The sequence below is a fragment of the Trichomycterus rosablanca genome, chromosome 18, assembly GCF_030014385.1.
Source record: "Trichomycterus rosablanca isolate fTriRos1 chromosome 18, fTriRos1.hap1, whole genome shotgun sequence".
NCBI lineage: Eukaryota > Metazoa > Chordata > Actinopteri > Siluriformes > Trichomycteridae > Trichomycterus > Trichomycterus rosablanca.
In genome coordinates, this window is record NC_086005.1 from 8132047 (window position 1) to 8144731 (window position 12685).

Genomic DNA, 12685 nt, shown 5'->3' on the forward strand with positions numbered 1-12685 from the left:
GATCAATCCACTGAGCTGTTAACTTAACATGGTCTTTATATATCACACGATCGGATCGGCTACTTTTAGGAAATATCGGCCGATCGCCGATAGCATATTTTGATTAAAAATCGGCCGATACCGATTCGTAGCCGATCGATCGTCCCATCTCTAATTTTCACCCACACAACCTCTCAATCTCTCTGTCTCTTATACAGCAGGACTGTGTCAGAAGCACTCGGACCAAACACCTCAGTCGGAGCATCACCAAAAGATGGCTGACACCAAACTAGTCTTATTTACATTGACATTTCCAGCATTTAGCAGATGCCTTTATCCAGAGCGACTTACAGTATTGTGACAGTATACAGTCTGAGCAGATGAGGGTTAAGGGCCTTGCTCAAGGGCCCAACATCAGTAACCTGGCAGAGATGGGGCTTGAACCAGCGACCCTGTACTAGTCCAGTACCTTAACCGCTAAGCTACAACTGCTCTGTCTTATCTAGATGTTATCTGGTACAGCTTTTAGGTTGAGGATTTATGGAGATAAGCTTGAGTCATTTAGGCAGAAGCGGGTAATTAATAGTCTTTTCTTAAATCTTTCTGCTGTGCCAGGGCAAGTGGGCACTAAAAAAGGTATAGTATTACAGGACATAAGGAATAACAGACTTCTTGTGAATACAGGCTTAATTTATTGGGTTTTAATATGTTCCATAATAGTTTAGTTATTAACTCTATTAATAATTCTGCACCTCCCACACCAGACATTCTTAAGTGCCTAACAGTGGATTATTTTGTGGTTCTCAGCCTTTTTCATAAGCTGTGGCACACAACAGCGAGATGCCAGCTGTTCTGGGTAGAAACATGCATCTACATAAATGAACAACAGGCTTATATTTGCTAAGTAAGATTCACACCTCCATGTGCAATGAGCCATAGGTTTAGAAGCACTGATTTAAATGGTATCACAAAGTGTGTATATAAAGGTTAACATATATATATATATATATATATATATATAATATATATATATATAACATATATATATATATATATATATATATATATATATATATATATATATATATAACATATATAATATATATATAACATATATATAACATGGTTGAATTTGAAATTACAAGGTAAATTATAGCAACAGATGATGTTTTTCATTAGCTGTTAAGCAACAAAAGCCTGACGTTTTCACTGAGGCGTAAAATGGTGGAGTGGGATGGAGTAAGAGGCTCTTGGGGGAATGTTTAAAATATAGGAAGGATGTAAACAAGCCAACCAGGATTTGTTCTTCAGGTGCTGCTATTTTTATACTTGCTGTGATCACACTGTTTATCAATTCTGTTTTTCTTTTTCTCAGATATTTGCATCTTTGACCAGTGCACGTGTGGTTCCACTGCTTGTTTTAACAATCTCAAAAAGGAATAAAAGTGGTAATTTTGTTAAAGAATAAGCAAAAACATTTAACCCAGGCTCAACCCTGCATATCTGTAAAGTATGAATGATTACCAGCGAAAATAAGTGTTATTAATACATCTATGTAGTGACAAAAAGCCTTATAATTTACAGCTATAAATAAATATAAAGAAAAACAATGCTGATTTAGAAGCAAAATTAATTTTAATATGGCATCTTATCATAAATAATCAAAACAATAATACACCGACAAGACATAACATTATGAGCACTGACAGGTGAAGTGAATAACACTGATTTTCTCTTCATCATGGCACCTGTTAGTGGGGGGGATATATTAGGCAGTAAGTGAACATTTTATCCTCAAAGTTGATGTGTTAGAAGCAGGAAAAATGGCCAATCGTAAGGATTTGAGCGAGTTTGACAAAGACTAAATTGTGATGGCTAGACTACTGGGTCAGATCTTCTCCAAAACTGCAGCTCTTGTGAGGTGTTCCCGGTCTGCAGTGGTCAGTATCTATCAAAAGTGGTCCAAGGAAGGAACAGTGGTAAACCGACGACAGGGTCATGGACGGCCAAGGCTCATTGATGCACATGGGGAACGAAGGCTGGCCCGTGTGGTCCGATCCAACAGATGAGCTACTGTAGCACAAACTGCTGAAGAAGTTAATGCTGGTTCTGACAGAAAGGTGTCAGACTCCATGCCTCGACAGGTCAGGGCTGTTTTGGCAGCAAAAGGGGGACCAACACATTATTAGGAAGGTGGTCATAATGTTATGCCCGATCGGTGTAATGCACAATCACACTGTTTACCACTTTTTTGTTTTCCTTTCCTATTTTCCTATTTTTAATGTAGTTCAGTTCCCTGTTTATTACTTCCTCTGTCTCTCCAAGGAAAGTCGCCCAGTGCTTCCGGTTGGTTACACAGCTGAGATTCAACTTGAGAGCTTGAGACCGCTGCACTTCCAAAGCGCCTAGTACTGTTTGTAAATATTAATTGCTTTGTTAGTTTAAAATTTTTAATACCTGATTATTCTAGCTTAACAGGAAGCACTTCTATAACCAGCTTTGCTTAGGAGTAAATACATGTATGCCCTGAGAGTTCTGCTCAGTAAAAAAAACTGGTGACCCCCAAGGTAAAGGTAAGGTTAAGAAACTAAATGGGTTGTTCAGAAAACCAAAGATATTTATATATATATAGCATATTAGTACTGTAGTCTGGATACACAAAACTCTCTTAGCATCTACATACATATTTAAGTAACCAGCTCCAAATAAAGTCCAGGGCTGCGTCCGGAATCGCATACTTAGAGAGTATGTACTAGATTGGAGGAAGTATGCACTACTCTGCCGGTAAAAAAGTACATACTTCCAGTACAGAAGTATGCAGTATGCACACAACACCGCTACGCACTACATCCGCCATCTTTCCAACGTCAAGTGATGACGTGGGACGTGATGACGTAATATCACCATGGTTACAGACTCATTACAAACCCCACTCGCCAAACTTTTGGATATTTATCGTGTTTTTGTTATTAATTCGTCTTTAAAATGTTTTATTTTATTTATCTTACTTACACTTGTAAACAGAGGACTCTGCTATCTTTCTTGTTTCTTATTACGCTTCGAACGCCTACGCAGCTCCAGTTGCATTATGGGATACATTAACGGACCGCAAGTGTGCATCGCTTGCATACTCAAACATGGCTGCCCAATAAGTAGGTCATCCGGGTACTTCTCGCGTACCTCTTTGTGTATACTATGTATTCGGACATACTAACCGCTCTCGCGTACTCATTTCGCGTACTATTGAGTATGGAAGTATGCGATTCCGGACGCAGCCCAGGTATTGTGGATGGAATATTTCTGTCATCAGTGCATTCACTTTGATAAAGTGATTTTATTGTCTAATAATCCTGTATTATTTGTTAATAACTGCGATGTGGCATGAGTGTGTACCATTGCTGTTACAGCCTTCAGTACAGACACATCATGCTTTGTTAGATTTATATGTGATCTATTACCATTAAGATACAAATCAGGTCCCATTACCCAGAATGATTCCTTTTAATCCACTCATGGACGTGAAGAAACGCTTGATAAAGCCACGGCCGGCCAAATAATGAGAAGATTATAAAGTGGCTATCAGCCTCCATTCATCATGCGCTGTACAAGCAGCTTTGTTTGCGTTAATGCTGTAGGATCCTGCTAAAGCTTTGTGGATTAAGCAGCCACACGTGACTAGCGCTGGTGTTAAGGCTAATGACACCTCAGTCAGGGCTGTAAGCCTTAAGCAACTCAAATGACTTCAGTATCAGAACAGCTACTCTGTTTCACTCCTTAGCTTTTAAGTACATACAGTGATACGAGAGATTCATTTGCTACAGCTTTACAAATGGCTTTATGCTGTGCGTGAATTTTTAAAAGGTCGCTCTGCTTTTACAGGGCATTTAGTGCATGTCAGAATGACAGTAATTACACTGGTCTAACTCAGAAAAAACATTCATGCTTTTTCCACAAATTTGTCAGTTAAAAGCACAGGTGACTAAAAATGACACAGGTCAGGGCAGTTACAGTCATAGTCACTGGATAAAACTTGATTTACTTGCATACATAGCAGAAACATGACATGGACCAAGTTGCCATTACAAACAAATCTGCACAGCGAGTTCTTATATATTCATTACACATTAACAGCTTGTATCAACACCTATAGAAGTTATAAACATGTTGAAATGTGAGATATTCTAAGCAACATGAAGCAGCTGACAAACACTGAATAAACATCTAACAGCCATGATGAGTCAGCTTCAGACACATTTATTTTTGGAGAAAACCAACCTACAATGTTAAATGCAAAATCCAAAAATAGTTCAGGACCCGAGTCCATTTTTAGTCATTTATAGTCAAAGAAAAGCAACATACAGTATATGTGACCATTTTGGTGTGAACCCTTTTCCCCGATGATGCTTCCATATTTTAGAATGAATTTCTTTCTTCTTTCTGCTACTCCAATTACTAGGCTGTTCGAAGAACATGCAAACTTCACATGGAAAGACCTTGGCCCTACCTGGGAATCAACCCCAGGACTTTCTTGCTGTGCTACCCACCAAGCCGCCACCCCCCCCCCCCCCCCCCCCCCCCCCCCCGAACTGCAGAGATTGTATTGTGTATGGAGAGCCACGCTATGCTTAATGAAACACCCCCATTTCACACAAGTGCCCAGATGGCAGTATGCCAGAGATGGCATGTTGCAGTGGCAGCCGAAAGAGACCCTGCTGCTTTGTGTTGTGCTAGCGCATTAGACCGCTGAACCACCCGAGCGGCCCTGCTTAAGATTTAAAACGTCAAATTGTTTGAGGTGGCCTTAGGGTGATGCAAAACACGCACAAGGAAAACAATCTCAGTGTATATACACAACTGACCTTTTTCTAGACAAGAGTAATGGCAAACAATATACAGCTGAATACATGTTCAGCAACAGAGCACAACACAGTGCAAAATTAATTTCTTAGGAAAGACAGACAGAAATGAAAGAAAAGGAAAGCAAAGGAAAGGAAAGAAAGAAAGAAAGAAAGAAAGGTATTTAAACTCTGAGATCTGCTAACTGCCCACCAGTAAGGAGATTAATGCACATCATGCACTGTTATGAAATATTATGAAATAGGCGTTGCCATGCACATTTGAAACATCTGACCATAAGCTGTTTGGACATTGTGTTTAAAAACCACTGGCATTATTATAAATTTGCCCCACCCTGTGTGGCAAGAATGGCCTCCACTCCTGTGGAAATGCTTTTCACAAAAATTGTGGGAATTTGAATCCCTATTCAGTAAAGGTCTGCTATTAATGTAATGTAATGTAATGTAATGAATACAGAATGGCGTGTAAGGTGTAAGATGAGTTCTTTAAGGTAGTTTCGGAGCTGGTCCATTTTTGGCTTTGTAGGCAAGCATCAGTGTTTATACTGAATGTGGGCAGCTACAGGAAGCCAGTGAAGAGAATGCAGCAGTGGGGTGACGTGGCAGCGTTTAGGTTGGTGGAAAGCAGCTGCATTTTCAATGAATTTCAGGGGTTGAATCGTGGACATGGGAGATCCTGCCAGGAGGGAGTTGCAGTAGTCCAGCTGACAGATTACAAGTGACTGAAGAAGAATCTAAGTGGCTTTCAAAGAGAGAAATGGCCGAATCTTTTTGATGTTGTGAAGGAGGAACCAGCACATGTCATGCTGGCTGTCATGTTAATGTTACACACCTTTAAAAGGTGAGTGTGGTTAAAACACCTGAACTCAGTAAGTAGAAGGGATATCCACATACTTTTAAATATATGTTGCACAGCATTTAGCATTGATCGTGTTCCTGCAGGACATTTTATGACTACTTTTCCAAAGCAGGGTCTGACCCTGTAGTTTGGGTGTGTAATGTGCTGTCCACTAAATGTACACAGTATTAATAAACAGCAACACTGATGTACCTGACACCCTGCTCCCAGCACCACACATGCTACCATGTCAGTGTCACTGCTATGCTGAGAATGGTCCACCACCTAAATAATTGGGTCAGTGGTGCATTTCTTTCTACTCATGGCTGATTGGGGTGGTTGGGGCTGGTGATAGGTTGTGCACAGATTAAATTCTTACCTACAAAGTGCACCTGTATAGCGGGTGTACATGACAAAATCAGATGTAAATATAAGGTAAGTTTATCTAATAAACTAGCAACTCCAGATTTATAAGGAAGGCCACGTGTGTGTTTTAAATACTTACTTGACTCCCCATCGGTGGTCTCCTCTGTGGAAAACAACCAGATTCTCATCAGAGTCCAACGCCAGACCAGACACCTGACCCAGCTGCAGCCCAACCTCCGGCCAGCCAGTCATCTCCACCAGATGGGCTGCTCCACACATACAACCACACACAGACATAAAAGAGCCAAATATTAAGTAAACACCGTCACGGTTTCAAAAATAACATCACAGCATATGGTGGCGTAATCAGAACTGTTAACGTAATGAACCTGATGACTGACTGATCCAAATGCTGAACTGCGCTGTTAACTTCTCAAGCTTCATTTAACATTGTAATGCACACCCTGGCAATCTGCTAACTCGGGTCTAATTTCCAGTGCATGAAATCCAAGCGACTGGTGGAATGCTGCTGTTTGCCGTTCAGGAGTGTTTGCTCTGAGGCAGTCAGTCAGCAGGGCGGGTGTATGCCTGAGAGAGCAATGAAGAATCATGACGCATTAAATTCAAATCAGGGTGCGTGGTTAATGGAATTGTGAACACATTTATGGAGCCTCATCAGACATGTTGTGAATCATCGAGGGACGTGATGATGGAGGTGATCTTCCGAAGCAAGTCTGATAGTTGAGTAGTGGAGGTCAAATATCTACATTATGTGGCCTAAGAATGTTTTGCAGTCGTTGCCAACAGATGTTTAAATTAATTAATCCAATGTAGAACCTTTGGCCAATCACATTACTTTATTCCCAGCCTCATGAACAAATCGCTTTTAAAGCACACAGTCTGGCATCAAGTTCCCCTAAAGCAAATGTTAGGACCCCATTGTTCTGTGGATCAGAGATTGATAACTAAGACTGCACCCAAGCTTAAAATCAGTTTTTACACATGCTTAAACAGACCAAGCTTGGTGACAAAACAAATTGGGGTCCAAAATAAAGTTACAGTGTGAAAATAAAGTTTCAAATGCCACCCCTCCACAAAAAAACATGAACGTTCTGTTCTTCATCTATTTGAGTGTTTAGTGTGGTTCTTAGTTGTTGCCAGTTGTTATTATGACCCAGATGAGACCATCTTAAATTCATTGTTCAGAGGTGTCAAGCTATCCAGACCAAAATACATTATTTATCCCAGATTTAAATAATCAATCAGTGTGTAAAATACCGAGATAAAGTTATTAAATCAATAACTCAATATGTGATGGACCATTTTTATAAACTAGTGGATTTGACCACATTCTATGAGTAATATTTTCATTTATTTCTATGAGTGGTGCTCAGGTGGTGTGGTGGTTGCTTCAGGGTGTGCTATCGTCCGGCCAAGCATCTACACAGACATGAATGGCTATGTTGAGAAGGCTGAAGGGGGTCTGAAGCCCTGCAATAGATTGGCACCCTGTCCAGCATGTATTCTTAGCTCGTGCCCATTGTTTCTGAGGAAACCTTCCCCACTGGGACCCCGACTAAGATAAAGCAGTGATGAAAATAAAAATGAAATATTTACTGGTACATCATATGGCCAAACTGATGTACAGTATATAGGGCAACATTTTTTATACCTTCTTTAATAATTATTTGTTTGTTTATTAGGATTTTAATGTCATGTTTTACACTTTGGTTACATTCATGACAGGAACGTTAGTTACTCATTACACACAAGGTTCATCAGTTCACAAGGTTATATCAAACACAGTCATGGACAATTTAGTGTCTCCAATTTACCTTACTTGCATGTCTTTGGACTGTGGGAGGAAACCGGAGCACCCGGAGGAAACCCACACAGACACGGGGAGAACATGCGAACTTCACACAGAAAGGACCCGAACCGCCCCACCTGGGGATCAAACCTAGTGCTACCCACTTAGCCACTGTGCCGCCCTCTTTAATAAATAAAGGAATTAATATGGAGATTAGCTTCTATTTGTGGCTATTACAGCCTCCACTCTTAGGGAAGGTCACACAGTTTGGGAGTGGGTATGTGGGAATTTATGCCTATTTAGTCAAAATTGTTTTCATTGTCATGGAGGAACAAGAATGAGTCTCTCTTGTTCCAAAACTGTAAGCATTTAATTTGGATCTACAATTAGATTAAACCACCTGTTATTAATGTGTGCAGCTAAAACTCCTGGACTTGATCATTTTGAGGGGTGTCCACATATATTTAGCAACTTCTGAAAAATGTACAAAAAGTTTGGACCTTACTGAAGTCAGGGCCATAATCATTTCACGAGCAAATAAAATTTAGTAGTGCCTATAAAAGTTACTGAGACCGGCAAAAAGCCAGATATTACAAAAATGTAATATTGTTTTACGTCCTGTGAGATAATTCAGCAGATTTCACTTTAATAAAATGGTTTCGCTTCGGGAAGCCAGACATATTTAGGTATTTCAATAGAAGCTATATCTGTGCTGCATTTCCCTTTGGACGTGTAACAGCGATGACTTTAGATTGCTGTGAACGGCATGCATTAGTAATGGAGCATGAAATCACTGTGAGGCCCAAACAATAACACAGCCTATTCCAAGCCGGCATCATGATTAATATCCCTCTCACCCACACAGAAATGAGGATAGTGACACGTCACTGCTGTGCTTGATGAGTTTTGTTGTCTTGGCAAAAAAAAAAAAAAAAAAAAATGATGGCAGATGAATAAACTATAAATAAGCATAGCAGAGCTCAGGACTGTTTAGACTGTATTATAGGATCAGAAACGAACACAAGCTGAGAGTGAGAGGCCTAGAGACACAACAAAGCTCCTCCTAATGACAATGACATAAACTGTACACTGATCAGCCATAACATTAAAACCACCTACTTGTTTCAACACTCACTGTCCACTTTATCAGCTTCACTTACCATATAAAGGCACTTTGTAGTTCTACAATTACTGACTGTGGTCCATCAGTTTCTCTGCATGCTTTGTTAGTCCCCGTTCATTCTGTTCTTTAATGGTCAGGACCCCCACGGGACCACTACAGAGTAGATATTATTTAGGTGGTGGATCATTCTCAGCACTGCAGTGACACTGACATGGTGGTGGTGTGTTAGTGTGTGTTGTGCTGGTATGAGTGGATCAGACACAGCAATGTTGATGGAGTTTTTAAACATCTCACCGTCACTGCTGGACTGAGAACAGTCCAACCAAATATATCCAGCCAACAGCGCCCTGTGGGCATCGTCCTGTGACCACTGACGAAGGTCTAGAAGATGACCAACTCAAACAGCAGCAATAGATGAGCGATCGTCTCTGACTTGACAGTATGTGTAGAAACAAGGAGGTGGTTTTAATGTTATGGCTGATCAGTGTATATATGACTTGAAAGATACATGGTCACGGCTGACGCTAGCACGCTTGAAAGCAATTCGAGTGCAAGAGTACAGCTGTCTGACCCTACTCTGGGTCAGTACCGAGCTCAAACAACTTACCAAAACAAACACAGCCACTGCAGGCTACAGTGTACAACATAGACGTTAACTAAAAGCAGTCTCGTAGCTTTGTGTGTTTTCCCGGCAGCTGCCGCCAGCACTGTGGAGCATGAACACAAGAGCATGACTGAACCAGCCTGAGCTCAGAAACCACAGCCCTCGTGAAATCTTCCCAGCAAGCGGTGAACAGCAGCAGCGATTACACCAACTGGGATGAGAATGAATGCAACAGCTTTGGCCTCAATCTTTTACCAGCAATTGCGTGCAATTTTGTTTGTTTTGTTGGCTTTGGATTTGTAATTGGTTCCTACCCGCGGATCTACAGCACCTTGGCAGCGAGCTAATACGCACATAAACATAAGTTGCACAAATCATATACTGTACCAGCAGGCGATTGCAAAATAAATGAGGCAATTTGGATAGTGCAATAAACACAATGTAAAAGCGTCTCCACCCTTCATCCATGCTGGCTTTCAAATCTGCAAGTGTTTCCTTTATGCATTTTCCTTTTTCTCCCAATTCATCATCAATTAGTCTTCCACTGCTGGGACTCCGGTGGTCCGAGGAGGGTTTGCCTGCCTTACGCCCTCCGAGGCTTCCGCAACGCAGTCCACAACCCTTATTCGCCCACACCTTTGTAAATTCCTTTGTGAATTTAGATGCGGAGAGCCACACCCTGATCCCCGGGCTCCTCCACTTTCTGTACATGCGCCTCGGGCAACTAACTGGAGCCCTTGCACGGCATTGAAGATCCCACCCACTTTTTCAAGCCAGTCTTTTCTCACCTGGCAGACTTGTTGGCTAATTCTGTCTCCTGCTGGCACTGCCAATTATGCCCGCTAGGGGGCGCCCAGTGCAAGTGTTTTATTAAATGTTCTTTATTCTTATAAAGTTTTATATCATAATATTTTCATCAACGCTTTATCCTGGTCAGTCCGGTTTGGTTTCACTGGGAAACACTGAGTGTAAGGCAGGGATACCTTGAACAGAGCAGCAATCTATCTACATGTGTTGTAATTTTACAATTCTGTAAAATTTACTTTATGCAAATTAGCACTATTAAAATCCTTAGTAAATCAGGACCTTAATGTACAGACCTTAATTAAGTCAGTCTGCTGACAGACACCTTTCGCGTCTTTAAACTGGGCGCCATCTAGCGGGCATAATTGGCAGTGCCTGCAGGGAGGTACGACCGGAATATGTGGGCGGGGTCTTTAAATGCTGTGTAAGGACTCTGATTGGCGTATAGAGTCGCCTGTGCAGAGTGCATGGGTGGACACGGGTTCGGTTAAGGGCTGCGCGCGGGTCGTCGGAAGTGTGAGCAACAATATGCACTCCTCAACTGCAAAATATTGGGGATCCCCAGCAGCAGAAGACAAACTGACTACACTAAATTGGGAGAATATGGGAGGAAAACGCATAATATATATACAAGTCATCGCAGTAGTTGCTGCATTGGCGCCCATTATAATTTCTTCTCGCAAGTGCCAAAAAAGGCCCAGAGTTTTAACACCACCATTACAGTCTTCCCAGTAAGATTAATATCTGTAATCTGATGAGAGCACTGCATATGGGAAACTGTCCAAAGAAAAGCATTTCCAGTCAGCCAGCCTCTCAGTTCTCTTCTAATAACTTGGATTACATACTGTAATTTAGCCGCTGACCTCACTCTTCTCAAAATAAAAGATTCATGATGAGAATGAGATGAGCATCAAAAGAAAAGCTCTAAATGAAGATACGAATAAGAAAATAACACCATGCCCCTTTTTTATTTCATGTAAACCAAGACCAAAACCCACCTTGTTTATTTGCCTTTGCACCCACTGTGCCAGGCAGTCTGGCAGGCACAGGCTGGGTCCCTGGAGGCCTGACTGTAGATTCTAACTGGTGGAACTTATGCATTCTGTCCCTCATCAGAACTGCACCACCTCTGTTAGTGTAGCCTAGCCTGGGAGCCGGCCAGCCCAAGTCTTTCTTTTGCATTATGCTATCGATTTCAGCCACCAGATCCGCCTTAGCCTCCACTGGATTATACTTATGCACATGGACAATATCCTCCCTCTCCCCTAGAAGTTTGGACAGAAGGGAATAGAAGTCACCTGCATAGGAAAACAGAGGGGGAGGAAGAAAAAAAGAAGACAAGATAAAGGAAGAAAGAGAACAAGCAGAGGAAGAAAAATTGGCCATGTGAATAAAAGCTTTAGAAAACGAAGGAAGCGGGATTGACTCAGTAGCCAGTCTAGAGAATGCAAGTAATGGCCAAAAGACTGTGGACACCTCTTCTAATAAGATCTGTTTAGGCTGTTTTAGCCACACCATTGCTAAAAGGTGTATACACTCAATTATATAAAATTCAAAACGCTTCAAATTCTTTATAAAGCCTTTGGCCGCAAAGGGGGTGGGAATCATATTAATGCCCATGGTTTTAGAATGGGACGTCCAACAAGCTCATTGACACGTGTGCACATACTTTTGGCCATATAGTGTAAAGGAGTTAAGCATCATACACAGCAGAAAGGCAAAGATAAAGAGCAGGATAATCTGTGGGGTGTACAAAGGCTTAATTGCTGCAATATGATAGTGAGAGGAACTGACTTGTCAATTATTTGCACCTCCAAGACCCCCGGACAGCCATAAATGGCAAGGCAGAAGGACAGGATTCTGAAACAGAACCCCCCTGTCCATCTTCATGGCAGGTGAGCCAAAACCATTCTGTACAATAATACATTCAAATATCTGTTTTATGCCAAGAAAATCTCTGTTTGGCATAGAAAATGAATATCTGCTTAGCATTATCACATTGGATGTATTAATCATAGAAACCTGATCATTTGTTATTAATAATTATATGTAGAAGACTTTTTTGACAACACCCTCTTTTATATAATATTAATTCCAGTGAGCCTACTTTATATTCACTCTGGTAAGTGACGGGTTATCAGGCTAGAAAAGGTCAGCCTCTCATTAAGCACCATCTCTTATTCAGTCATGTTTTCTCAGCGCTCCACAAATGCGTCATGTCTGCTGCACATCCTCCACTGCATTTAAAAAAGGAGAGCTGAAATTACCCAGCATTTAGCACAGGATGGTCATCTACAGCAACTGA

At 41.3% G+C, this 12685-nt stretch overlaps 1 protein-coding gene across 4 annotated transcripts in view; it reads right to left on the reverse strand.

Annotated features, from left to right (window-relative positions):
* Nucleotides 1–12685, reverse strand: part of pam (peptidylglycine alpha-amidating monooxygenase) — a 96551-nt gene that overhangs the window by 18369 nt on the left and 65497 nt on the right. For 2 of the 4 annotated variants that reach the window (XM_063013614.1, XM_063013612.1), the window contains exons 15-16: nucleotides 11379–11678; nucleotides 6179–6305 (exon numbers count right to left, since the gene is read on the reverse strand). In XM_063013614.1, the coding sequence (XP_062869684.1) occupies nucleotides 6179–6305; nucleotides 11379–11678 (427 nt within the window). The remainder of the gene's footprint in view (nucleotides 1–6178; nucleotides 6306–11378; nucleotides 11679–12685) is intronic. The other 2 variants (XM_063013615.1, XM_063013616.1) reach the window with 2 other exon arrangements.